Source organism: Leptonychotes weddellii, chromosome 10 (genome assembly GCF_054177405.1).
Source record: "Leptonychotes weddellii isolate Sample4059 chromosome 10, ASM5417740v2, whole genome shotgun sequence".
NCBI lineage: Eukaryota > Metazoa > Chordata > Mammalia > Carnivora > Phocidae > Leptonychotes > Leptonychotes weddellii.
Genome location: NC_138378.1, coordinates 18,374,562 through 18,402,358, shown reverse-complemented (window position 1 = coordinate 18,402,358; position 27,797 = coordinate 18,374,562). Strand labels below are relative to the sequence as shown.

General features: G+C 46.7%; 1 protein-coding gene across 3 annotated transcripts in view; it reads left to right on the top strand.

The window, feature by feature from the left end:
- Window positions 1-6,798: 6,798 nt before the first annotated feature.
- The window catches only part of ACTR5 (actin related protein 5), a 32,547-nt gene continuing 11,548 nt past the window's right edge, over window positions 6,799-27,797 (top strand). For all 3 annotated transcript variants that reach the window (XR_014149086.1, XR_014149087.1, XM_081832787.1), the window contains exons 1-7: window positions 6,799-7,216; window positions 8,391-8,620; window positions 10,751-10,920; window positions 16,298-16,515; window positions 17,234-17,416; window positions 26,147-26,263; window positions 27,021-27,160. Coding sequence is in view for 1 of the 3 variants with exons in the window: in XM_081832787.1 (XP_081688913.1) it covers window positions 6,818-7,216; window positions 8,391-8,620; window positions 10,751-10,920; window positions 16,298-16,515; window positions 17,234-17,416; window positions 26,147-26,263; window positions 27,021-27,160 (1,457 nt within the window). In the remaining 2 variants the exon portion in view is untranslated. The remainder of the gene's footprint in view (window positions 7,217-8,390; window positions 8,621-10,750; window positions 10,921-16,297; window positions 16,516-17,233; window positions 17,417-26,146; window positions 26,264-27,020; window positions 27,161-27,797) is intronic.

The following is a 27,797-nucleotide window of genomic DNA, read 5'->3' as shown; positions in this document are numbered from 1 at the left end:
GACCCCGACTCTTTGGTCCCTGTCACCGAGGCAGGTGGGAAGGGAGGGAGAGGGGGCGCAGCTCGCAGGCGCAGAAACTTGACCTTGGGGGGGGGGCATTTCACAGCCATCCAGTGCTCGGAATCTGCAGCGTCCAGCCATTTCCAGCAAGAGCGCTTCCCATTCCAGGGACATTTCAACCCTGCAGAGGGAGAGGCTGTCCGGGAAGTCTGTTTCGGGTGGGCGATTTCCTTCGGCGAAGCGGGGAGGCGAGAGGCCGAGGCAGGGCCGGCTTGTCTGCCGGTTTTCAGGAATCCAAACTCATCTTGTGCAATTTATCAGGTTGTGGAACTGTTCTACTGTGCGTGTGGTGTGCTCGTGGTGAATAAGATGAAATGTATATCAGAAAAAAAAATCTATCTCTAATTTAGAGTGCGGTACATAATTATATCCGCAAATAAAGAAGAAACAAAGGCGCCCGCGCCTCGTGTCAGTTCTGCATTTTTGCGCCCGGGGCTGGGGTTGGGGGAGGTTGACCGGGTTGGGGGGGGGATCCCAAAGCGTTGGACCGCAGGGGAAACGGCTATGGCCAGGCCGGGTGAAGCAGGTGTGGGTGGAGGAGCACCTGTAGTTAAAGGGTCCTGGGAGAGCCTGGGGGAATGAGGAGGATGGTTTGCAGTAAGAGGAGGCTCTCCAGGTGTTTGCGGGAGGCAGGGGAAGGAGCATGCCGTGCTCCCTGTGGTTTCAGTGTGGCCTCCGTGCCGCAGCCAACAGGACAATATTTGTTCTGAATCCCTCCTGGGGGTTGGATCCATCTGAGAATTCTGGGGACTCTCTCAACCTCCAATCCGGGGGAGGGGGGAGACAATAAACAAGGGCATGCAGAAATCCACACTTGGCTGTGGACTGTGAAGAGAACTGTAAAGGAAATCAACAGCAGGTTGTGTATTTCCCCCCGGGGTTCCCAGGGCCAGGGGCCAACCTGGCCTCCCAGGCATCTCTCACCCAGGAGAACCCCACTCAAGTCCAAGCTGAGGTTTATACGGCCACAGTGAAGAAATCTGGCTGTTTAGAATCAACAGCCTGAGCAATTTGTGTCCCAATCTCCCCTCTTCTTGAACAGCCTGTTTGAGATTTTTTTTTTTTTTAATTAACCTAGAGGATCCAGTCCTTTTTTGGTGTAGATCCGACTCCAGGGTGCCAATCCCAGACCTGTTGGAGAAGGTCATAGTCAGACTTAATAGATGCGGTCGAGGAAGGCAGGAAGGCCAGGCCATTCCTAGGGTCCTCACAGGAGACAAGCCATGTGGGAGGTTTTCAGTCTCCACCACCAAGGCAGAGGACTAGTTTGGAGCGATTTCTCTAGATGTGATCTGTGCACGAGGAAGAACTGCGAGAATGCCCAAGAACAATGTCCATTCTCCCTACTCTCTGCAACGGCTGTGGGTGCCCGTGCGCGCATGTGTAGGAGATATAAAGATCTGCGTGTGGGGTGGGGGGAAGGCTACATCTGTGTCTTGTGAGAGCCTTGATGAATGTGTGTGTGTGCGTGTGTGTGCATGCGCACGCACACACACAGAGCATCTTTGTGGGCATGCCTGCGACAGAGGTGACCTCTCACCACCTTGGTTCTGCAGCCATGGAGCGGAAGAGGGTTAGGATCTGGTCCTCTCTGCTGCCCGAGGTTCTGACTATTTAAATGGGCCATCTGAGATGTTCAGATGTCAAACACCTAATCCCCCCTTGTCACAATTGTCTCTTGTCCAGGATCCGGAGTTGGCCAAAGAATCCTCAGTTTCCAGCTTCCCTAGGCTTTCTGATGTCTCCCAGGCCTGGAAGCTGACCCTCCCCCTGCCCTGCTTGCCACTTCTCCTGGGCTGGTCTACTGGTCCACCGGTCCGCGGACCCTGGGATGTGCTCTGAGTCTCAGGGCAATCTGTAGTCTTCAGAAAAAGCCCGGAATGCTGCAGTGGAAGGCAAAGTGGGGGCGTCACGTGCACCAGCTCCATCCTTCCCATCTTTAGAAGGACAAATGAGACAGCAGGCAAGTCTGGACGCAGTGGCTGCCACCTCCGCGGACTTGCCTAGATCCACTCCCCTGAGTCCAGCTCCGGGCTTTGTGCTCAGCTTGCAGGAGCCCTGGTCACCCTGGGCGGGTCCTGAGGGTGATGGGGCAGGAGAGCCAGCCTTCTAGGCGCACCCTCATAGGTAGGACATCCATTTCAGACTCATATTCAGGCTGCCGGGAGAAATAGGGAGCAGGTAGCTGGGACCCATCTCCGTGCCCCTGCCCCCAACACACCAGCATGCATGGGTAGAAGTTGAAAGGAAGCACTCCGGTCGTGCTTCGGGTCCGCAGCGAGGGCACTGTCTGAGTCTGAGGGAGGTGTTAGGCCTGGCCTAATGAATCTTCATTAGGGGGTCGAATTGAGGAAGGGGTGGGGAGAATCCACCTCTGCACCCCCCCAGGGTGCCCATCTGTACCCAGCAGGTCTTAGCATGGATCCTGATAAGCGGTCGCCTCTGGCGTCCACGGCAGGCAGCCGTGCATAGGTGTACCTGGCTCAACGCCTTGGGCCCCTGGCCTGGGCCAAGACCCTTGCCACCCCCCTCCCCCCCCGCCCGGGAACCCAGGAGTCGCCACCACCTGGTCCCGAGACAGCCCTGTCTTGTCCCCCAGCAGTGAGAACGCAAGCTGCCAGCCCTCAAAGAAGGCTCTCCACTTTTAGAATTTGGATAAACTGTTTCCTGCAGACCCCAGATTTCTAAATGCTTCTTCCCTTCCTGCCATCCGCCCCCCCACCCCACCCAGTTGATAATCACTGTTTATCTCTAGTGCTTTTTCAGGTCCTCCATATTTCAAAATGGGCTTTTGATCGTTTTCCCCTCAAATATAAAAAGATGCTCTGTTGTGGAATTAAATGACATGTCTTACCCCAGGGACTGATCTGTTCCTGCCTTAGGAACTTGGGAGGGAAGGAGGGAGCCAAACAGGCTCATAAGGACCAGTCAGGAAGTTGAGAGGATCCTTGACTTTCTGTTGGTGGGGATGAAGGATCTCAAGGTCAAGGGCCAGAGAGAGACTTCAGTCAAAGAGGCAGCAGACCAGCTACAGGGCTTAGTCCTCACTGCCAGTGAGGGTGTGATGGAAAACCCAGACCTGGACATCCAGGGATTCAGGAGAGGGAGCTGATTTGACCCCAGAGAGCCAGCCTTGGGTGTTCTTCTCACTGTTTTTTATTTTTTTCCTTTTCAACCTTAAGAAAAATTTCAAGCATACAGAAAAGGTAAAAAAATTCTACACTGACAGCCCACATACCCACCACCTAGACTGAACAATTAACATTTTTACAGTGCTGAAATAGCTATCCCATATCTATCCATCTATTCATCTAGCAATCCACCTTTTAAAAAAAAATGCATTTCAAAGATGCAGACCTCAGTGTATTTCCCTGTTGCTGAAGCATGCAGGATCAGTACAGTGACATCCAGAGAGTATAGACCAGTAGCAGCACTATGCTCAGCCATCCTGAGTCTGAAGCAAAAGAAAGGATCAGCAACGATCCGGTCTTGATTTCAAATTTTATTATTTTGTTCATGTTATTTTGAACATTATAGTTCAGTTTTGAATTCTGACCTTGAAAATCGTTTATCAAATATCTTATTGAATTCTTTTGTACCTTCTTAAATTTTGCTCTCCTGACAAATGCTTCACTTGCCTCATGCTAATCTCAGTGAGGTAGGGGCTTGGGAGATGAGCTCTACTTCCTAGAGGTTTGGATTGAGTCTGTTCAAGAGACCAGCTGTGACTGATCCCACAGTGATGCTGTGGGTGCCATCTCTGCCAGTTGTGGGGGCCAGGAGGGACCAGGAGAGGAGAGGTCTCTAGCCAGAAACACCCAGCCGGCTGGTCCAGCAGTGCTGAGGGCCAAGCTCAAGGCAAGTGGGGGGGGTGGGGGAGGAGCTTTACACTTCCAGCAGCTCCCAACAACACTCTGTGGGTGGGATGGAAACAGGGTGTACAGATGTAATTAGTTAAGATAAGGTCATACTGAAGTGGGACGGGACCTTAATCCAATATGACTGTTGTCCTTATAAAAAGAAGAAAAGAGATACACGTACAGGGAAAATGCCATGTGACAGTGGAGGCAGAGAGGGGAGTGATGTGTGTATAAGCAACACCAAAATATAGGATAAAGGCATGGAACAAATTCTCCCTTAGAGTCTCCAGAGAGAGCATGGCTCTGCCAATACCTTGATTTGGGACTTCTGGCATCCAGAACTATGAGAGAATAAAATTCTGTTGTTTTCAGCCATTCTAGCTAGTGGTACTTTATTATGCCAGCCCTAGGAAACTAATACAGTAGGCTTTTGTCTATTTTCTTCTAGTCATTTCCATGGGCAAATAATCACAACCATAGATTTGACTAGTGCTATGTTGTGCAACAGAGTAACCACTAGCTACATATGGTTATTTAAATTTAAATGTAAGTTAAAATTAAGTAAAAGAAAAAACTCAGCTTCTCAGTTGCACTACTCACATGTGGCTCATGCATTAGACATTGCAGACTGTAGGACATTTCCATCATGGCAGAAAGTACTATTGGACAGCATTGGTCTAGTGTAGCTGTCAATGTTCTCCTGCAATAATGCTGCATGGCAACCCAGAATTTCAGCAGATTATAAGGACAAACATTTTTGTTGTTGTTGTTCATGGGTCCACAGGGCAGGTCAACTTTAGGTTGCAGGTCAGCTGGACTTGGCTCCAGGCTGTAGTTTGCGTTCTTGTCTGCCCCATGGGTCTTCCATCCTCTTTAGACTCAGGGCATGTTCTTCTCCTGACTAACAGCAGGAGTGCAAGAGGGCAGTCTAAACCACAAAGCACATTTTAAGTCTTTGCTCAGATCACATTTGGTTATCCTTGGCTAAACGCAAGCCACACGGCCAAGCCCAGTATCAACGCCTGCAGTGAGAGGCCCTACAAAGTTACGTGGCAGATGGTATGGATTATAATCCTATTATTGTATGGGAGTGAAGAACTGGGATCAAGAATCCAGTCTACCTTACTTATACATAGTGCTTTTTTTTTTCCTGAAAAAGTAATACATTCACACGGCTAAAAATGTTTTAAAATATGCAGTGAAAATTTTCCCACACCTGATCCTCCCACCTTGACTCCTCCCTTTACAAGTAAACTCATATTAGTTTCCTCTCTATCTGTATGAAAATACAAGCAAAACCATATGTATTTGTTCCCTCTTTTTCGTAAAGGGAGTTCACTATACACTGTACTGCCTTCACTTATTCCTTTTAAAATTAAATCTTGAAGATTTGTCCACGTTAGCACACATAGATGTAGTTCTTAAACTTACGTTCACTTATATTTACTGTTCTCTGTGTTCTGCTTATTCCTGCTTTCTCAGCTCAAGGATGGGTACTTTCAGATATCTGAGACATGGGTTTGTGTTAGAAGGCAACACACTTAACCTGATTTTGCCACTAGGCTGGTTCTCAATCTGGCCTAGAGGTGTTCACAGAGATTTTGAGAAAGGCTTAAGGTCTTATCTCTTGCTAAAAGTGTTTATTCGGAGCCATCTTTTATAATTAACTTGCTTTTCTGTCTCAAAGTTACATGTTCCAGAACTGGAAGTGTAGAGTGCAGCTGCCCTAAACCTTTGTATCCCCCTAGCTGGGGAAATCGGGTAGGGGAGAGCTTGCCTAATCCTTTTAGAGCTAAAACTGGGAGGGAGGGGTGTCACATTATCTCCACTCCTACCCCCATTGGCCAGAATTTAGTCATATACTCATACTAGATGACCTTGCGTGGGAGTTATACCACTAAAAGGAAGAGAGAATATACATATTGAGGATCAATTAGTCCTTTTCTCAGTCTCTGAGGTCTCAGTGAGAGGGCATAGTCTGTGGGAGTTAATAAATAAATAATAATTTAATTATTTAATAATAAATGTATTAAGACACTCTATTGTATTACAAAATATTACACACAGGCAAGTGCACAAATCCTAAGTGGACAGTTTGATGAATTTTCACAAAGTGAAAGTGATCTCTGTCGGGCGCCTGGGTGGCTCAGTTGGTTAAGCGACTGCCTTAGGCTCAGGTCATGATCCTGGAGTCCCTGGATGAGTCCCGCATCGGGCTCCCTGCTCAGCAGGGAGTCTGCTTCTCCCTCTGACCCTAACCCCTCTTATGTACTCTCTCTCATTCTCTCTCTCTCAAATAAATAAATAAAATCTTAAAAAAAAAAAAAAGAAATTGATCTCTGTCAATACCCCAGAGTTTGGATTTCCCTGACTGCCCGGCTAAGGGAGTCAAAACCCTGTGGAGGAGGAGCCAAGGGCGGTTGAAGGTGAGCTACCCCCAAAACTGGGTGTGGCCAGGCGAAAAGGCGGGCCCGGCGTAGTTTCGCGCCCCTTTCTGGAGGCCGGGAAGGGGCGGAGCCTGATGGTATTTCGCATACAGGGGCGGGGCTTACTGGCCGACGTCCCGGATAGAGCGAAGGGGCGTGGCCAGATCGGATGGTGGGGCGAGGTTAAGCAAAGGCGGGACTTCGAGGCCAGCATGGGCGGGGCCTAGTGATCTCAAAGGCGGCCTGGGTCGCTAGGGGCGAATCACGCGAAAAGGGTGGCCAGGCGCAGCGAGGGGAGGAGGCTTGGGGGGCTCTCGTCACGCACGGGGCGGAGTCTCCTGCCGTCGGTGCGGGTGCTACGGTGGGGGGCAGGGATAGCGCCCTCTGAGCCGGCGCTGCGGCGAGGGGCGGGGTTAGCGCCGTCTGGGCGGACGCTGCGGCGAGGGGCGGGCACAGCGTACGCGCTCCAAAATGGCGGCGACCGGTGCCGCAGGGACAGTGGGGAATGTCTTCCCGTTCCGCGATGCCCGCGCCGCGCCAGACCCAGTGCTGGAGGCCGGCCCGGGGGCACACGGGCCACTGCCGGTGCCACTCGTGCTGGACAACGGGTCGTTCCAGGCCCGCGCCGGCTGGGCATGCCCCGGGCCGGACCCGGGCCCCGAGCCGCGCCTGCAGTTCCGCGCCGTGTGCGCCCGCGGGCGTGGCGGGGCTCGGGGCGGGGCGGGCCCGCAGGTGGGAAACGCGCTGGGCAGCCTGGAGCCGCTGCGCTGGATGCTGCGCTCACCCTTCGACCGCAACGTACCGGTCAACCTGGAGCTGCAGGAGCTGCTGCTGGACTACAGCTTCCAGCACCTGGGTGTCTCCTCACAGGTGAGGCGGGGGGGGGGGGTTGGGCTTGAGGGGAGGGGTGAGGTCGCAGCTCCCCGCACTCTGCTCTCCGAGAGGACGTAGTCACAACAGTAGTTCTCGTTGTCCTTTAGTCATTCATTTCGTCTTTCGAGTAAATCTTAAGTGCCCAATGTGTGTAAGCCCTGGGCTAGGCTCTTGGAGTACAGCAGTGAACAAAACAGCGCTCCTTCTCTCTTGCAGCGTACATTTGGCGTAGGTGCTCGTTTGTTATCAAATTCATTTATTAACTAATCTGTATTGAGCACCTACTCTGTGTCAGGCACTTTTCTAGGCGTTTGGAATACATCCATGAATGTAACAGAAAATTTCCTGTGCTATGGACCTAGAATGAAAAGGCAGACAATAACCAATAGAATTAAGTAGTAGATTCTAAGACATGGTAGGAGGAGAGGAGAGGATTACGTTTTTTCAGATGGTCAGGGTAAAACTCAGGAAGAAGGTGATGCTCTAGCAAGGATTGAAGGAGGTGATTGAGGGAGTAAGCCATGTGAATGTCTGAGCAAATAGTATTCCAGAGAAACAGCCAGTGAAAAGGCCCTGAGCAGGAGTGTGCCCTAATCCTGAGAGCAGCCAGAGTAAGAGGAGAGTAGTCAGTGGAGGAGGAAGTCAGAGAGGTGATGAGGGAGCAAATCACATTTGGCTTTTACTTGAGTGAAATGAGAAGCCATTGCAGGGTGTTGAGTGGAGCAGGTACATGACTTCTGTTCCAAAAGGATCACTATAGCTGCTGTATGAAGAATGGATTGACATGGGTCATAGGGTAGAACCAGGAGACCAGTAAGGAGGCTGTTGGAATAATCCAAGTGAGAGGTGGTGGTGACTTAGGTGAAGGAGGTCAGGGGAGGGGTATGTGGTAGAAGCAGTTGGATTCTGGAGGTAAATTGAAGATAGAGCCAACATGATTTGCTGGCAGTTTGGATGGGGCTTGACTTAACCTTAAATTGACCCTACTTTTATATTTTCTAAAACAACCTCTAGTAAGGATGAGATGAGTGTTTTACAGTTGCTTCCGGTCAGGTTTTTGATTGAAGACCAAAAGCAAATTCAGTCTTTACAGTAGGACTTTGGTTTCTTTTATGCTTTAAAAAGAGTATTCTTTTGTTACTCATCTGTTCTCCCTTTTCTTTCAAAGTAGGGCTGTGTCGATCATCCCATAGTTTTGACAGAAGCTGTGTGCAACCCACTGTATTCTCGGCAAATGATGTCTGAGCTTCTTTTTGAGTGCTATGGGATTCCTAAGGTTGCCTATGGAATAGACAGCCTTTTCAGCTTCTACCACAATAAGCCAAAGAACTTGATTTCCAGTGGGCTCATCATTTCCTCTGGATACCAGTGTACACATATTTTACCCATCTTAGAAGGGAGGTGAGTAGCACTGACAGCATTTGAGTGCTGTTTTGAGAAGCATTTGGGAAACATTTATTGGGTGCCCACTTGAAAGGTGAAGTGGAAAGAACAAGTATTGAACTGTGAACTGGCCTCTGGGCTTGGCGCTGACATACTTCACTATGTGACTTCAGTTAAGTCAATTCACCTTCCATCTTTTGTGACCTCCTGGTGGGAGTTGCAGTAGATAGTCTTTGAGGTCCAGATCAATAATTCTAGAACTTTACTGTTTTGATTTATGGCAAGATAGCTAACATAGTACCTACAGGTAGTAGGTGCTTCATAAAAATGTTTTGAATAAATTATTTGAGTAATTTAAATGGTCTTTGTGTTCTGGAGTCACCTTTTTGTTAATCATGATTGTTTAGGCCTTTTTTTTTTTTCAGGTACAGTGCCTGGCACATAATATAGGTACATTTCCAAGTTGGATAAAAGGTGAGGGTAGTTTCTGTCAGTTTTAAACCTGGTTTTTTTTTTTTTTTTTTAAGATTTTATTTATTTGATAGAGAACACAAGCCAGGGGAGTGGGAGAGGGAGAAGCAGCCTCCCCACTGAGCAGGGAGCCCGACTCGGGGCTCGATTCCAGGACCCTGGGATCATGACCCCAGCTGAAGGCAGACCCTTAATCGACTGAGCCACCCAGGCACCCCTAAACGTGTTTTCATGTTATAGTTGGACTTTTATTGTCTGAGAAGAGACTATGCCAACATCATGCTCTCCTGAGGTTTCTTACTGCATAAAGAGGGTGTGTAAGTAAGGAGTGGAATCCTGGCTTTGGAGTTGAATGCCTGGGTTTGCAGCCCTGCTGAGGATGAGGTTATTTGCCTTCTTCACATAGCTTCTTAACATGTAAAATTGGGAAAAACTGATTTTTTCGGGGTTACCCTGAGGATGAAATGAGATCATGTAGATGATGGCATTTTGTGAACTATAAAAGAGTCTGAATGTTTAAGTCAAAATAAATGTTGCTGAATTTATTGAGACCTAAAATGGTCATTTCTCTTGAAGTTTCTATAAAAATTTATGAAGATAATACTTCTTTTACACATTACCAAACACTCCTGATATATGGAATTTTCTATTTTATGTAAGCAGAATATGTAGAAATTAAAAATAACATTATGTTATTTTTATAGCATATTGCGAGAAAAGTATTTTACCTGAAAGCTAAGAAATGATCACAGTGAGGGGCGCCTGGGTGGCTCAGTCGTTAAGTGTCTGCCTTCAGCTCGGGTCATGATCTCAGGGTCCTGGGATCAAGCCCTGCATCGGGCTCCCTGTTCTGCGGGAAGCCTGCTTCTCCCTCTCTTGCTCCCTCTGCTTGTGTTCCCTCTCTCGCTGTGTCTCTCTGTCAAATAAATAAAATCTTAAAAAAAAAAAAAAAGAAATGATCCCAGTGGAGCCTGTCCTGTTCTGTACTGGCATCTGCTGGTGAGGGGTGATATAGCAGCAACATTTCAATATGCAGCAAGATCCTAGTGCTCTGCTTCTCTAAATTTTTCGCATTAAGAAAAATGTTATTCTGGTTCTCTTCCCCTTCGCATCATGTGAAAAGGGACCTGGTCCTTTTAGGAGATTACAGTAAGCCAGTATGTGTGTACTTAATGTGTATGCATCAGTAGAAGGGGAGTGTCTAGGGGAGGGGTTCTCAGACTCCAGCCTGTGCCATAATTACCTGGGAAGCTTGTTAAAATGTGTATTCCCAGGCTTACCCCAAAGCAAATGAGTCCTGAGAATTGGCATGTTTAACATTTCCCCCAGCTAATTCTACAAGGACCACAGTTTGAGAAATCCTGACAAGTGACATAAGGGTCTGAATTCAGAGTGCACAATCTTCCCATCAAACCTTGTTTCCTTCTGAGTCTCTTGATGGACGTTAGATGCCATGTATCTGGGTGTGGACTAGGACTTCCTGCATAGTGTAAGAGGCTGAATCAAGGGAGCTTTAGAGTCCCTTCATCTGTAAAGTTTTCTGTTTCCTCACTGGGTCCGTTTCTTCTTTGTTCATCTGAATTGTTATCCTTCCCCCAAACACCCCACGAAGTGTTCCCTGTTCTTTCTTCCAATGTTGCCAAAGTGTCAGTGTTGTTTTCCATTCCTTGATTGTAGGTTAGATGCTAAAAACTGCAAACGCATCAATCTGGGAGGAAGCCAAGCAGCTGGCTACCTCCAGCGCCTCCTGCAGCTGAAGTATCCTGGGCACCTGGCAGCCATCACTCTCAGCCGCATGGAGGAGATCCTGCACGAGCACAGCTATGTTGCTGAAGATTATGTGGAAGGTAACGAAGAGGGCATTTGCCTGTGGCTTGTAGATATTGTACATGGAGGGTATTCCTTAAATTGTTCCCGGGATGACTCTTTTCGCTTTTCAGTATCCCCTCTTCCTTTTTGTATTTACTTAAACTTTTCAATAAACTGATAACTTATACATGTGGGTTCTTTTTCAAAAGGGTTTTGACTAATTTACTTCCTTTGCCTTTCCATATAGATGTTAGAATTAACTTGTTCGTATCTACAAAAATGTTCTGTTGGGATTTTGATTGAAAGTGTATGAAATCTGTGGATTAGATTGGATATGAAACAACAACAGTTTTTTTTAAGATTTTATTTATTTATTTATTTGCCAGAGAGAGAGAGAATGAAAGAGAGTTGGAGAGAGAGCGAGAGTACAGGCAAGGGGGAGGCAGGCAGAGGGAAAAGCAGGCACCTTGCTGAGCAGGGAGCCCGATGCAGGACTCAATCCCAGGACCCCGGGATCATGACCTGAGCCAAAGGCAGACGCTTAACCGACTGAGCCTCCCAGGTGTCCCTGAAACAACAACATTTTAAATAAAAATCCAAATACAATACTAAATCAAGATGTAATATTAAATCTAGACTAGGGAGAAGTGACATTTTGTACTATATGGAATCTTCTAATCCATGAATGTAGTAGGTCTTTCCATTTACCTAGGTCCTTTATTGATTTCTTCTTTCAGCATTTTGTAGCTTTCGACATACCAATCCTGTACATGTTCTGTTAGATTTATGCCTAAGTCTTTCTTTGCTTGTTTCATCTCAGCTTCCACTTGCTCATTATTAATGTATAGAAATGCAGTTAGGGGCGCCTGGGTGGCTCAGTCGTTAAGCGTCTGCCTTCGGCTCAGGTCATGGTCCCAGGGTCCTGGGATCGAGCCCCGCATCGGGCTCCCTGCTCAGCGGGAAGCCTGCTTCTCCCTCTCCCACTCCCGCTCCCGCTGCTTGTGTTCCCTCTCTCACTGTATCTCTCTCTGTCAAATAAATAAAAAATCTTTAAAAAAAAAAAAAAAAGAAATGCAGTTAATTTTTATGTGTTGACCTTATATACCGGACCTTGCTAAATTTATTTTAGTTTTTTGTAGATTCCTTGGGAATTTCTGTGTAGACATGTCATCTGTGAATAGGGACAATTTTATTTCTTCCTTTCCAGTCTGTTTGCCTTTTTTTTCTTTGTCTTGCTTTTGGATATTGAACTAGCCTTGATTGGGTGGGGTGATAGACCCCACTTATTCAGGTATATTATTATATTTATATGTTGCTTTATTTGAGTTGGTAATATCTTATGGGGTTTTATGTCTATATTCATGAGGGATGTTGATCTATAGTTTTCTTATACTGTCTTTGGTCTTGGTATCATGGTGATGCTGGTCTTGTTAAATTAGCTGGAAAGTGTTCCTCCTTTTTTTTTTTTTTATTAATTTGGTGGGGGAGGGGCAGGAGAGAGAGAGAGAATCTTAAGCAGGCTCCGTGCTCACCTCTTGAGCCTGACATGGGGCTTGATCTCACTACCCTGAGATCATGACCTGAGCTGAAACCAAGAGTCGGATGCTTGACTGACTGCGCCACCCAGGCGCCCCCCGCTTCTTCTATTTCCTGAAAAAGATTGTGTAGATAATTGATACTTTTTTTCTTTAAATGTTTGATAGAGTTCTCCAGTGGAACAATTTGAGCCTGGGGATTTCTTTTTCTGAAGACTTAACTATGGATTCAATTTAATAGATGTAGGACTATTTAGGTAATCTCATTAATGTCTTTTTATTATTTCCTTCCTTCTACTTGCTTTAGGTTTAGTTCTCTTTTTTCTAGATTCTTAAGGTAGAAGTTCAGATTATTATGAGACCAATCTTCTTTTTTTTTTTTTTTTAAGATTTTATTTATTTATTTGACAGAGAGGGACACAGCGAGAGAGGGAACACAAGTGGGGGAGAGGGAGAAGCAGGCTTCCCGCTGAGCAGGAAGCCTGATGTGGGGCTCAATCCCGGGACCCCGGGCTCATGACCTGAGCCGAAGGCAGATGCTTAACTACTGAGCCACCCAGGCGCCCTGGGACCATTCTTCTTTTTAAGCATTTAATGCTCCAAATTTCCCCTTCAACATTGCTTTATCTACATCCTATAGATTTTGATATATTTTCATTTTTATTGAGTTCAGATATTTTCTAATTTCCCTCAAGATTTCTTTTTATGAACCATTGATTATTTAGAAATGTGTTGTTTTATTGGGACTACAAAATAAAAAGCTTCTGTACAGTGAAGGAAACAGTCAACAAAACTAAAAGACAGCCTATGGAATGGGAGAAGATACTTGCAAATGACACATCCAATGAAGGGTTAGTATCCAAAATACATAAAGAACTGATATAACTCAACACCCAAAAAAACCAAATAATCAAATTAAAAATGGGCAGAAGGCATGAACAAGCATTTCTCCAAAGAAGACATACAGATGGTCAAGAGACACGTGAAAAGATGCTCAACATCACTCACCATCAAGGAAATGCAAATCAAAACTACAAGGAGATACCATCACACACCTCTCAGAATGGCTAAAATCAAAACCACAGGAAATAGGTGTTGGCCAGGATGTGGAGAAAAAGGAACCCTCTTATACCATCGGTGGGAATGCAAACTGGTGCAACCACTCTGGAAAACAGTATGGAGGTTACTTAAAAAGCTAAAAATAGGGGCACCTGGGTGGCTCAGTCGTTGAGCATCTGCCTTTGGTTCAGTTCATGGTCCCAGGGTCCTGGGATCGAGCCCCGCATCGGGCTCCCTGCTCCGAGGGAGGCCTGCTTTTCCCTCTCCCACTCCCCCTGCTTATATTCCCTCTCTCGCTATGTCTCTCTCTGTCAAATAAATAAATAAAATCTTAAAAAAAAAAAAGTTTAAAATAGAACTACCAGTGATTCAGTAATCACACTACTGGGTATTTACCCCAAGAATACAAAAACACTAATTCAAAGGGATATATGTACCCTATGTTTATAGCAGCATTATTTACAATAGGTGAATTATGGAAGCAGCCCAAGTGTCTATTGAGAGATGAATGGATAAAGAAGATGTGGTGTATATATATACACAAAGGAATGTTACCAGCCGTAAAAATGCATGAAATCTTGTCATCTGTAATGACATGCATTGAACTAGAGTATTATGCCAAGGGAAATAAGTCAGAGAAAGACAAATCATATGATTTCACTCATGTAGAATTTAAGAAACAAAACAAATGAACAAAGGGGAAAAAAAAGAAAGAGTGAGGCAAACCAAGAAATAGACTCTTAACCATCAAGAACAAATGGATGGTTACCAGAGGGCAGGAAGGTGGGGGGATGGGTGAAATAGGTGATGGGGATTAAGGAGCACGCTTGTGATGAGCACTGGATGATATATGGAATTGTTGAATTGCTATCATGTACGCCTGAAACTAATGCTATATGTTAACTATACTGGAATTAAAATAAAAACTTAATTAAAAAATAAAACCTTCAGGTTTTAAGGGTTAAGTTTAACTTTATATTTTAATGAATAGTTGATGTAGAAAGCTGAAAGTTAAAAAAAGAAAGGTGTTGTTTTATTTTTTAAAAATTCCATCCATTTATTTGAGAGAGAGCACGCACAAGTGGGGGAAGAGGCAGAAGGAGAGGGAGAAGCAGGCTCCCAGCCGAGCAGGGAGCCCCATGTGGGGCTCGATCCCAGGATCATGACCTGAGTCGAAGGCAGACGCCTAACCGACTGAGCCACCCAGGCACCCCTAGAAAGGTGTTTTTTTTTTAAAGATTTTATTTATTTATTTGACAGAGACAGAGATAGCGAGAGCAGGAACACAAGCAGGGGGAGTGGGAGAGGGAGAAGCAGGCTTCCCCTTGAGGAGGGAGCCCGATGTGGGACTCGATCCCAGGACCCTGGGATCATGACCTGAGCCGAAGGCAGACGCTTAACGACTGAGCCACCCAGGCGCCCTAGAAAGGTGTTTTTTTTATAGCCAAGTATTTGGAGATACTTCTGTTGTATTTCTATGACTTATTTCTAGTTTAATTTCATTATGTCAGGAAACTTTGTGTGGTATCAGTGGAGCTTGTGAAGGTTTGTTTTATGACCCGGGCATGGTCTGCTTTGGCGTATGTTCCATTTATACTTGAAAGGAACATGGACTCTGCTGTTGGGTGGAGTATTCTGTGATCTTGTTTAGGTTTACTGGTTGATGGTGGTGGTGAGTTCTTCTATGTCCCTGTTCCTTTTCCGTGCTCTAGCTCTGTTGATTATTAAGAGTTTTGAAATCTTAAGGGATAATTGTAAATTTTTTATTTCTCCTTTCATATCTGTCAGTTTTTGCTTTAAAGTATCTAAAGCACTTTTGTTAGGGACATATTTAGAATTCTTAGGTTATCTTGACGAGTTGACTTTTTATCATTATACAGTATCTCTTTTTATCCCTTGCAATTTTCTTGGCTTTGATGTCCACTTGGACATTAATACAGCCACTCCTATTTTCTTTTGCTGAGTGCTTGCATGGAATAGTTTTTCCATCCTTTTCATCTACTTATGTCATTATATTCAAAGTGAGTTTCTTAATAGTTGGTGGTTTTCTTTTTTTTTTTTAATCCACTGTGTCAGTCTCTATCTTTTAACTAGTCTGGTAAGACCATTTAAAATTAATTATTCATATGTTGGATTTAGTTCTACCATTTTATTATTTGTTATCTTATTCTCTTTGTTGTTCCCGTTTCTCCTGCCTTCTTTTGTGTTACTTGAATATTTAAAAAATTTGTTTTGGTATTGGTATTTTAATTTATCTATTGTGTTTTTACTGTATCTTTCTGTGTAGTTTTTTTAGTGGTTTCCCTGAGGTTATAATCAATAGACTTTTCGCACTGTTTTTAGAATCTCTCTTCTACTACTTCATGTGGAATACAGCAATGTTAGCACCCCAGAGGCTCCTTTCTCCTTTCTCCTTTATGCTGGGTTGTCTTATGTATCACATGTACGTATGTTGGAAACCCAACAGACATTGTGATGGTTTTACGTTGAATTGTCAAACATATTTTAAAGAACTCGGGAGGTTAGTCTGTCACATTGAACGAGATTGTCTTTTCTTTTGCTCTTCCTTCTTTCCTGATGTGCCGAGTTTCCTTCTGCTGTCACGTCTGTTAGGCAAACTTTACTTAGCAGTTCTTTGAGAGCAGATCTGTGGGCATTATGTCCAGGTGGTACAGCTGCATTTTGTCGACTGGGTGGAGTCAGATTGGGTGGATCGTGCTTGCTCCATCTTACCTGGATCTGGAACCCTGGTATTGACTTTCTAATTTTCTGTGCTAATAGTGTTTTCCATTTCATAACTTCCAAAATTATTTCTCTGAAGAACTGCAGAAATGGCAGTGCCCTGATTATTACGAAAACAACGTCCACAAGATGCAGCTCCCGTTTTCCAGCAAGCTCCTCGGCAGCACTCTGAGCTCAGAGGAGAAGCAGGAACGGCGGCAGCAGCAGCTGCGGCGGCTGCAGGAGCTCAACGCCCGCCGGCGGGAGGAGAAGCTGCAGCTGGACCAGGAGCGTCTGGACAGACTGCTCTACGTGCAGGTACGTGTGCATCCCGGCAGCGGGCTCCGGCCTTTGCGCAAGGCAGTCCCAGAAAGGGTTCTCCCTACATCTTCCTCGGCCAGGAGATGCAGTGACTGTCTGAGTCCCCCTTGGGGTCAAGAAGGAGTCGCGGGTGCTGAGTGTGGAGCTCCTCAGCACAGAGGACCTGTGCTGTGCACAGAGCATCAGGTGTCTCTGACAGAGCTGTGCACTTTGGCTTCCCTCATTCACTTTGGCCTTGTCATCTTTGTTTTATAACTTTTTAATTGAAGTGTAGCACATGTGCTACCAAGTGCACAGATCTCAAGTGTGTAGCTCGATGGATTTTCACAACATGAAACACCCCATGTATCTGCCATCCAGAGCACTCCCAGCACCCCGGAAATCTCCTGCGTGTCCCCTCTTAGCCAGTAACCTTCCCACGTCTTCCCCACTCAAAAGGTAACGACGTTTCTGACACCTGGCACCATAGATTAGTTTTGCCTATTCAGGTGGTGCTAAGACCAGGGAACGATGCAGCCTAGAGACAGCTGGGGAGGAGGGCAGTGTGTGAACCACGTGTGGGAGGTGAGATTTTGTGGAGGGGCAGGCTAGGGGAGTGCTGGGAGCCCCCTCCTGCTGTAGTTTTTCTGTTTGGCTTCCAAGCTGCTTCTCTTTCCTTCCTGTATATGATTGCGCTGTCATCTTTGAAGATGAATTGCGACTGCTTGGGTTTCAGGAACTTCTAGAGGATGGCCAGATGGATCAGTTTCACAAAGCTCTGGTGGAACTGAACATGGACTCCCCGGAAGAGCTGCAGTCCTACATCCAGAAGCTCAGCTCAGCGGTGGAGCAGGCAAAGCAGAAAATCCTCCACGCAGAAGTCACCCTCGAGGTGGATGTGGTGGACAGCAAGCCAGAGGTACCAAGGACCTTGGGAGGAGGGTCCTGTAGGGTCATTTAGCCTGAGGGTGGGAGGAGTGTCTGGAGAAGGCTGACATCAGAGATGTGACCACACTTGGGAAGGCAGTGCGGTGCGTGCCGTCCACGTGGACAGGGACGGGGCAGAGATGGCACTGACTTCGTGCTGACCTGATGGCTTTTACCCTGTAGACCTCTGGCCCCCCTGGGACGGGGAACTGTTCTTGTAGAACATTCACGCACCTGCCGTGTGGTGCCATCTTGGAATCTGAACATTCTCTTTCGATGGTTATTTGCAGTTAGTCACACACTCTTTTCTACTTTTTTCTGATATATTTTTAAAATTTTTTATTGTTATGTTAATCACCATATATTACATCATTAGATTTTTTTTTACATTTTTATTATTATGTTAATCACCATACATTACATCACTAGTTTTTGATGTAGTGATCCATGATTCATTGTTTGCGTATAACACCCAGTGCTCCATGCAGTACGTGGCCTCTTTAATACCCATCACCAGCCTAACCCATCCCCCCACCCCCCACATCATTAGTTTTTTTTGTTTTTTTTTTTTTAAGATTTTATTTATTTATTTGACAGAGACATAGCAAGAGCAGGAACACAAGCAGGGGGAGTGGGAGAGGGAGAAGCAGGCTTCCCGCGGAGCAGGGAGCCCGATGTGGGACTCGATCCCAGGACCCTGGGATCATGACCTGAGTCGAAGGCAGACGCTTAACGACTGAGCCACCCAGGCGCCCCATCATTAGTTTTTGATGTAGTGTTCCATGATTCATTGTTTGTGCATAACACCCAGTGCTCTTCTGATATTTTTTTAATATATTGTGGTTCATGTTTCACTTCCTTTCCATCTTCATGTCCCCTAAGGACAGGGATCATGCTTCATGATAATTGATGGATTTTTTACAGCAAATAGCAGACGTACTTAATAAAATATCCATGGGTTGATTTAAGATCAGCCTTTTATGACTAAAACTAATTGTTTGAATAAGCTCTTTGGTGTTCTCTGTCTCTCCTTTTTGTTTCCACACCAGTGGCCTGTTTATAAGTGTTGATGTGGCATAAAGGCAGGTGGCAGGGCTGAGTGAGGGCCCCGGTGGTGCACACCCTCACCCTGGGCGCTGCACACCTGTACTCATGAGTTGGCTCGCCTGGCTTTAGAACTGGAAGAAAGTGTTAATAAAAGTGTGTGCATTGTTCCCGAATCTGTCTGCTCTGGAGTTCTAAGACAAAGGACTTGTTCATTGCCTTGTGACACTTCTAGGCCAGGATTAACCAATCTAGTGTGGTGGCTTTTTGTTTTTCAATCAACTTGCTTTAAATTCTAAAACCTATACTTTTATTTTTATTTATTTATTTTTTCTGTAGGTGGCTATGCCTTTAATAGTGAAAGATACATGTTCATCCTCACCGTTTTGAGGAAATGGCTCTTTTTTTTTTTAATTGTGTTTTATTATGTTAGTCACCGTAAGTTACATCATTAGTTTTTGATGTAGTGTTCCATGATTCATTTAAAACCTATACTTTTAGAAAGAAACAGTCCCATGGAAAAATCCAGTTTGGTGCTGGGCGTGGTGCGGCTGCTTGCCACTGACTTGAGATGTGTCTTTGGCTTGGCAGGAGGCCTGTTCTTGCTCCCGGCTCTCAGCTAGAGGCTCACTCACATGCTTGCTGCGCTCAGCCTCCATCCCAGCTCTCCTGCAGCTGAGACTCCCAGAGGCCAGCAACCGGCCAGGGCATGCGTGTCAGAGCAGACCCCAAGTCAGGCTTCCTGCACGTGGCTTCCGGGATGGCTGAGGTAGGGGCGAGGGGCCTTGACTACTGTCTTACTCTGGTGTGGTGTCCCAGGTCAGCCTCGAGGAGCCGGTGTGCCTTTCCTCGCTCGCCTCTCCCAGTTTCCCGGCTGTGCATCGGATCTCAGCTGTTTACTGGGATCCAGACCCATGTTGCCTTTGTTGTCTATTCATCTGTGTTCAGTTTTCATCGTGCTTAATGCGCCAGTAGGACATCAGCATCTTTATACCAGAGATGTGCCGCTAAGCCACGGGCAGGCGAGGGATTTCAGATTTAAAAAGAAAAGCCCAAACGACTGTAAAATGTGATTCCTGAGCAGTTGAGGAGCTAGTTTTTCCTTCCCTTTGTTCATTTTTCTGCATTTGTTACAGGCTGTGATTCAGCCACTCCTTCATACATTTAGCAGGTCCTTATTAAGTCCCTACTTCGTTCTGTGCTCTGGGGATACGTATTCTCTCTGGGCTTGGGGAGGTTTTGAAATGTTGGACTTCCAGTAGTTTCTCTATATACAGTGATGAGTTGATCTGTCCCCAAAGCATTGAGGGTGTCAGCATTTACTGAGGGTGATTGTTAGTGTTTAGGGTTGGTTACAGTAATTTTCATGGGATAAATGTGACCACAACACTGGCCGGCTGGTTCTACCTTTCAAAAAGTATTTATAGTGTGTTTTCCAACTATGTAATTCATTTAGAATGAAGGGAATGGATTTATGTGGATCAAAGTTCATATTGAAATGCAGTAATGGCTAAATTGGATTAATCCAGCAAAATTTTTAACTTACAGTGTTTCCTAAAGTCCATTTTTTTTCCCACAGACCAGGCCATTCCAGCTCTTGCTATTCTGCAAATATTGTGATGAAGATGTTGTAAAGGAGTAGGCTTTGTTAGCATTCCTAAGGAAGTATTTATTTATTTATTTATTTATTTTTATTTATTTTTTTTAAAGATTTTATTTATTTATTTGAGAGAGAGAGTGAGAGAGAGAAAGAGCACAAGAGGGGGGAGCGGGAGAGGGAGAAGCAGACTCCCTGCTGAGCAGGGAGCCCGATGTGGGACTCGATCCAGGGACTCCAGGATCATGACCTGAGCCAAAGGCAGTCGCTTAACCAACTGAGCCACCCAGGCGCCCCTTAAGGAAGCATTTAGACTAGAGGATGTTAGCCTTCCGTCACTGTAAGCACAGCAGTGGTTGTGGGGGGGGTGGGCACAGTTTTAGAGCACCATTACCTGTTGGAGAACACAATGAGCTTAATACAGAAGGTTCTCTTGCCTGATTAGCCAAGATCAGAGCTGGCCTCTGCTTGTTCTTTTTTTTTTTTAAGATTTTGTTTATGAGAGAGAATGAGCAAGGGAGTGGCAGAGGGAGAAGCAGGAGAAGCAAAGCAGACTCCCCGCTGAGCAGGGAGCCCGATGCAGGGCTTGAAACAGGACCCTGGGATCATGACCTGAGCCAAAGGCAGACGCTTAACGACTGAGCCACCCAGGCGCCCCTGGCCTCTGCTTGTTCTGATGCCGCTCAGTCAAGATTGTTCCAGGGAACCATGCTGCATCTTCTCTGATGTGCTTTGGCAAACTATCATTCTGTTCAGTTCCAAAAGAATGCCTATTTGTGTTCCTGAACGCCACACAATGCATGTGGAGGCTCTGGCAAACCGTAGAGAGAGAGAAGCCAACCATGGTAGAGGAATCTGTTCTCTATAGGGTCTCTATAGCCCATTGTCTGCTTTGAAATTATTAGCTTTGGGGCGCCTGGGTGGCTCAGTTGGTTAAGCGACTGCCTTCGGCTCAGGTCATGATCCTGGAGTCCCTGGATCGAGTCCTGCATCGGGCTCTCTGCTCGGCAGGGAGCCTGCTTCTCCCTCTGACCCTCCCCCCTCTCATGTGTTCTCTCTCTCTCTCTCTTTCTCTCTGTCTCAAATAAATAAATAAAATCTTTAAAAAAAAAAAAAGAAATTATTAGCTTTGTTTTTCTGTGAATCATACAAATTAGGATAAGTATATGTGCTGCCGAAGTGAGCACACGAATTAGGATAAGTAAAGTATCTTTTTATCATTTTTAGTGAAGCTTAGAAGTTATCTTTAAGGTGACATGCTTCTGAGTACAGCTAGGTGAAGGTGGATGATAATGTTTTTGCCGTAGCTGAGGAAGCCTATTGAAACTCGAACATTTTACAGTCCTCTTTTCCAGGGAAATTGGAGGGTGTATCCCAGGGCTCACCACTCAGTGGTAGGTATGGTATGCTAGGGACTAATGATGCAATTAAGGTACATTTCCTGCACTCCTTGGTACCTAAAAAAATAAGGCTTTCGGATCATACTTAGCTGACTAATGAAGCTTATCTGGTGTGATGGTACATGTGTGTGGGAATTTAGATGAAGTTTTGAGAAAGGATCGGATATGTGAGCTGGGTCCCGAAAGGTGATATGATTTCAGTAGGTATCAGGTGAGGAGGGACGGACATTATGGATCAAGACGTTTAGATGCAAAGCAGCCCGCGGGCAGGGAGCACTGTAGGTTGGGTGTGGAGTGCGGGAGATGGAGCAGGGGAGGGAGGCAGGGGCCGGCCGATAAAGGTCTTTGTCAGTCAGCCTGGATATTATCCTTTATAAGACAGAGTCTTCAAAGGATGTCCAGCAAGGAAGTAATCCAAGGAGACTTGCTGTTAGGAGAAGAACTGGTGGCAGTTAGATGGAGAGGTGAGGCTGGAAGTGGGAAGGCAGGATATAAATGTGTTGCGGCAGTCCGGCGGAGAGCTGGTGGAGGGGGTGGGAGAGTAGCCATGGCAATGGGAGGTGGAGGAGACACTTCAGAGGTAGCTCCAAGGATTTGGGTGCCACTTAGGGGCAATGGTGACAGGAGTGGCGGTGGCTGGTAACAGAACGTGTGACACGTGCCAGACCCTGTACTGAGCATTTCTGTAAGTGTCGTCTTGATTCTGTGAGTACTGTTATATTTCCATTGGACAAATAAGGAAACTCAGGTTCAGGAGGGTGAAGGAATTTGCCCAGAGTTGCACAGCTAGAGGTAACGTAGCTGAGGATTGGACCCAAGCGATCCGATTGCAGATTCACTCTGGTCCCACTGAGGTCCCACGGAGGTGCTCCTAAAAGGCTCCGGCTGGGGGTAGTACCTTTGGTTTGAGCACCTTATCTTCAAAGGACTTCAGGTGGAATTTGCCAGGACCCAGCCATGGAAGGAGCTAGAATCGCATGGGGAGTGAGAAAAGGATGCCTGGGGAAGGCCTTTGCTTAGGGGTCCAGGAGCTGAGGAAAAGCTGGGGGAAGAGGCCGAGGAAGAGCAGAGACGAGAGAGCAGCAGGGGTGGCGGGCTCAGCCTCGGATGGGCGATGGCACGGGAGCATGGAAGGACGGGAGGACGGGTGAAGAGGTGGGGTGCAGGAGAAGTAGAAACACCTGAGGCAAGCTGCTGAGAACCGCCAGCGGTGACTGGAAAGGGGCCTGAGGAGAAGTGCTGGGAGGGGTTGCAGACACCTGCTCTGGGGAATGCACAGAGGAGCTGAAGAGGACCATAGGCCCACTAGCAGCAGCCTGGCACTTTCTTTCTCCACTCTTGCCCACGCCCACGAGGAGCATATTTCACTTACCTGTTGCCATGTGGAAAAGCACTCCAAACTTAGTAGCATAAAATGATGATCATTGTGTTGTGCTCACGAATTTGACGGGTCAGGAATTCGGGCAGAGCGTAGCAGGGATCTCTGCTCTGTGATGCCTGGGGCCTCAGCTGGGAAGACTTGGACATCTGGGGACTGGGAGCCCTGGATGGTTTTTCACTTTGCTAACATCTGAGCCGGAATGACTCAAAGGCCATGCTTAGCAAGATGGTGGACCTGAGCACCCACACCCACCGAGCACCCAGACAGGAGCAAAGCCCGTGCCTGTCCATGTGCCTTGGGCTTCTCAGCTTGGCAACTGGCTTCCAGGAGGGAGCTCCCCAAGGGAGAGTAGCCAGAGAGCCAGTGTTTCAAGAGGTCAAGGTAAAGGGAACTGTGTGGCCTCGTATGACCTCACATTGGAAGTCACATGACACCGCTTGCACCATACTCTATTGGTTGGAGTCCCACAGGTCCCTGCTAAGATTCAAGGGGAGGAAATAAACCACACCTCAGAATCCCCTTGAGGAAGAGCTTGTTGGATGGAAGATATCGTTGTGACTGTTTTTGAAAAATACAATCTACCCCAGCGCAGAAGTGGAAAGAGCATTGGGTGGCACCCTTTAGGATTTGAGAGTGGTTGTTGGTAGAGCAGGTAGGGTCGGGCTGGAGGGTGGCAGTTGCGATTGGGCTCCGGGGCGGGTAGAGGAAGGTGTGAATGCACAAGGGAGGTCATCACTGGGAGGTCAGAGAGGTTAGAGGAGTGGAGGTTGGGATGAAGATGAGGAAGATGGAGGTGTGTGGGGGCGGGTAGAGCAGAAGGTAGGAGAGAACTCCATGGAGCCCAAGGCTTGCCTTTACTCATTATTATTTGGGGGAAGGACCCACAAGTTTGGCCTGTAGTTATTTTAAATACATAGGTGACATTTGTGTGCCACCAGCCCGGTATTGTAACAATTATCTAAGGGGCCAAAGTGAGTGCCTAGTTAGAAGAAGGAAGAAGTGTTCAGTTCTCACCCCACCACTGCCCTAGGGGTGCGCCCTACTTACAGAGGAGGAAGTGGGCTCAGACTGAGCCATTCAGAGCTGGACCGATGTGACCCTTAAGCCTTGCCTCTTTCTGTAACACCGCACTGCTCCTGGTTGCTTGTCGTCCCGGATGACAAGCCACCAAATGAGAGAGAATTTTCGCGATCCGTTTCCGATCCTCTCTTGGGACCCCGGAGTTTAGTGCCAAGCCAGAACAGGCACAGGCATTCCCAGGGTTGGGGCTACTTTCTGGGAGATGAGAGTCTTCCAGATTAGAAACCTCACACCTCCAGGGGAGCAGTCCTTCTAACGAGTTCTGCGGCCCCTGCCGCCCCTGCCGGGGCAGAGAAGCCTGTCGCTTCATTCAGCTGGCCTTGCTGCCGCTTGTAGATCTTTTGTTCTCTTCTTGTTCACCTTGACCTCAGGGAGCTCTTTTCCATACTTGCAGAGCCAGTTGTCCTGCCGCACTCAGACTCCCGATGTATAGAATTTCAGCTTGAGGCAGCGCAAAGACTTTGGAGCTAAGCCATCTGTCTTGGGCCAGGTTTCTACCACTTACTAGTGTGATGTGATCTTGGGCAAGTCTTGGTCCCCCGTTGAGCCCATTTCCTCGCCCATGAAGCTCAGGAGTCATCTCTGCAGGGAAGATTGTGGAGGAGCGGGTTGCCTGTTCTTGAATTGGGTTCAGTATTCCGATGGCTCTTGCCTCCTTCCCTGAGAGCAAGGTCCTTGGATTCTCACCTCCCAGCCCACCCTCTTTCCTCCTTAAATTACCTATTTCCAGACCAGTCCCTCTCTTCCTGTTCTCTAGTCTCAGAGGAAGAAATGTTCCCCGTCCTTTCCAGGGTTTACTCCTTCCTTAAATTTATAATTTATGTAGAGGTAGAATGCTCTATATTGAACAGAATTTAGGATACGTTGTCCCCCATTCTATAAGCCATATATGCATGTGACTGTTCTGGTGTGTGTGTGCCAGAGGAGTGTTGAAGGGCACTGCCTTGTTTAAGAGTGAGTTTGAGTGCCTGGGTGGCTCAGTCGGTTGAGCATCCGACTCTTGATTTCAGCTCAGGTCATGATCTCAGGGTCCTGAGATTGAGCCCTGAATCGGGCTCCACACTGAGCATGGAGCTTGCTTGGGATTCTTTCTCTGTCTCCTTCTGCCCCTCCTGACTCGTGTGCAGTCTCTCTCTCTCTCTCTAAAAATAAAAATAAAAAAACCTTTAAAAAGAGAAGGAGGAAGTTTGAATGCTAATTTACATTGGCAGTATATGTGGCTAGGGTCTAGAGATTGTATTTAAGTGCTCTGAATGATGTTGGTAGTTTATATACGTCACAGACTCCAAGGGTGAGGCCAGACTCAGGGTACATACTCCACGCAGGGACCTCCCCTCGGGCATGCCAGGTGGATAGTACTGAGTCGGCTTGTGTCCTCCCAAGATGCCTTCTCATAAAACAGTCCTTTCTCCGCCAGCTGTCATTGTTAGAGCGGTTCTGCATAGAATTTCTTCCTGTAACTTCTTCCCCTTGAGTCCAAATGGTAAAACTTCTCTGCCTTTCACATGGCAGAACGACAGATGGCTAGAATGTCACCTAGAACCACACCACCCCCTGCCCAAATTCTTTTGTCCGGGTCCAAATCACAATATACCGTAAGTCCTCTACTGGGAGCGGTGCCAGCGTGTGTAGGTTCTACCCAGGTTCGCTGTGGCTGAAGCGGAAAGCCCGTTCTGCGGGGCACCACAGTCCCGAAGCTCTCTGCCGCCTCAGGAGCTCTTAGTCACGTCTCCAGCCCAGTGGACCAGCCGATAAGAGACTACTTATTAAAGCCCGTTAGTGTTGGCACTTGGATTTATTAATCGTTAAGAGATTTATTTAATTTTGCAGGTGTCTGGGCCACTCTGTAGGATACAACTCTTGCTCTCTCTCCCGCAGAGTTGCGTGTGCAGTCTCGTGCCTAACGCAGACAGCATGACCCCCCCCGCCCCCCTCTCCGGGCCCGCCGGAGGGCTTCAGAGAGGAGATGGGAGTTGTTGAGGTTTGTGTGAGGGGGAGGGGACAGGAGCAAAGCCCATGCCTGGCTTTTTAGGCTTTTAATCCTTGTGTTCACATGTCTTAACTTCTTCTTTTTAATAGTTTAGAAAATTTTTCATAGTTTCTATATAAACTTCCAGGACATTGAGCAAAACACCAATTCTTGTTTGTGACCGTGAACTGATAGAGTGAAGGCCTCCTGAAGCTACAGGTGCTGTTTTGTTCTGTTTCTTCTGTTCTTAGACCCCTGACCTGGAGCAGCTAGAGCCGTCTCTGGAAGATGTGGAAAGCATCCATGATTTTGAACCCTTGTTTTCAGAGGAAACCCCTGAAGCGGAGAAGCCAGTCACCACTGTCCAGGTTGGGCCCCTGTAGCCTGCACCATGCTTCTGCTTTGAAACCTTTGACATAAAAGACCAGTCTGCCCTAGTTTGCTTCTTTAGGAATATTTTTGCAAAAAGAAAAAAAAAAAAATTCCAGTTGTATTTTCTAGAAAGGTTGGGGGCTAGGGTACTAACACTAAAACATCTGAAGTCAGGGCTTTTCCTACTGATTGATTGGGGTTCCAGCACTAAGATTGTGACCCTGTGGGAAACAGTCCGCCTTGGTAGAAATGTTTAGGCAAGTAATTGAGGACTTTAGACCTGAAGCCTAGCTTTAGTGGTTTCATTTAAATTTAAGCCAGTGTAATTGTGCTTAATCCTCATTTGGGCCTATGTATCTGTCAGGGCAAATGGCCACCAGACAGACTGACCTGAGTCTGGGGCTCACCTGGGAGAGCGCTTTCCCGGCCGCGCAGGGACCAGGCTGCTGAGCAGGGTGGTGGTAGGAGGCTTGGCCGGCCAGTGCCGGGCCTTCCTGCTACCTCTCTTCATGAGCTCTTTCCCTGCGACGCGGGGACCATTTCGTGATGCAAAGGTGAAGGTATTTGTAATACAGAGGTGGGAGAAAGGCAGGTAATGGAATTATCCTATCAGGAGAGTTGGGGAGAGGTTATTCTGGCAGGAACGAAGGACAGAAGCTATGTTGGCATAAGAAATACAGTTTGAGGGAACTGGCAACTGGAATGTTTGTCACTGTGGCCTAAAAATATCTTCTAAACCTTGGGTTTTTAAAGCCCGTGTTTAACTTGGCAGCCTATCATCAGCTGTTTGTCGGGACAGAAAGAATTCGAGCTCCAGAAATTATCTTCCAGCCATCCCTCATAGGGGAGGAGCAGGCTGGGATAGCAGAGACCCTTCAGTACATCCTGGACAGGTGAGACTGAACCTTCTTTTCCTTCGATTTTCCGGAACCGTTTCCTCAGATTTCGCACTGAGTAGTAGATGAGGTGGGCATTTGAAAATCTGCCTCACGCCCTCCTTTTTATTGACTTGCTGTGCTCAGATAGTATTCTTTATCTCTCCCCAACCCCGGCACATTGCAGAGGCTCTGTAATTCTTTTCTAAAAATGTAAATGCTCAGTTGATTTGAGGAGCTTTAAGAAATTCTTTGACGTTTAAGCAGCACAACAATATATGTGCATTGACTTTCATATAAACCTTGACATTATTGAAGACTGGTGATTTTTAAGTTCCCTAAAAACGTGCAGAGCTTAGAAAAGTTTTTTTTCCTCCTCGCAGACATTTTATTTAAGAGTTTGCACTTCCATAAGATGCTCTTCCCCCATCCCATTTATACAGGCATTTTCCTGCAGTGTGAAATTGTCCTAATTCAAGCTGGACAAGTGGAGAGCATGATTTGTAGTTTTCTGGCTGCTGTTGGTTGAAACAGGATGAAAACTGGCACCTAGCAAGGAAGAAAAGCTACTGCGGCCAATGTGTATGAGTGGCTTTGAGCTTTGTCTTAATGGGAAAGTGCTCAAACATGTGTAAGATAAAGCTGTTATTTAAGG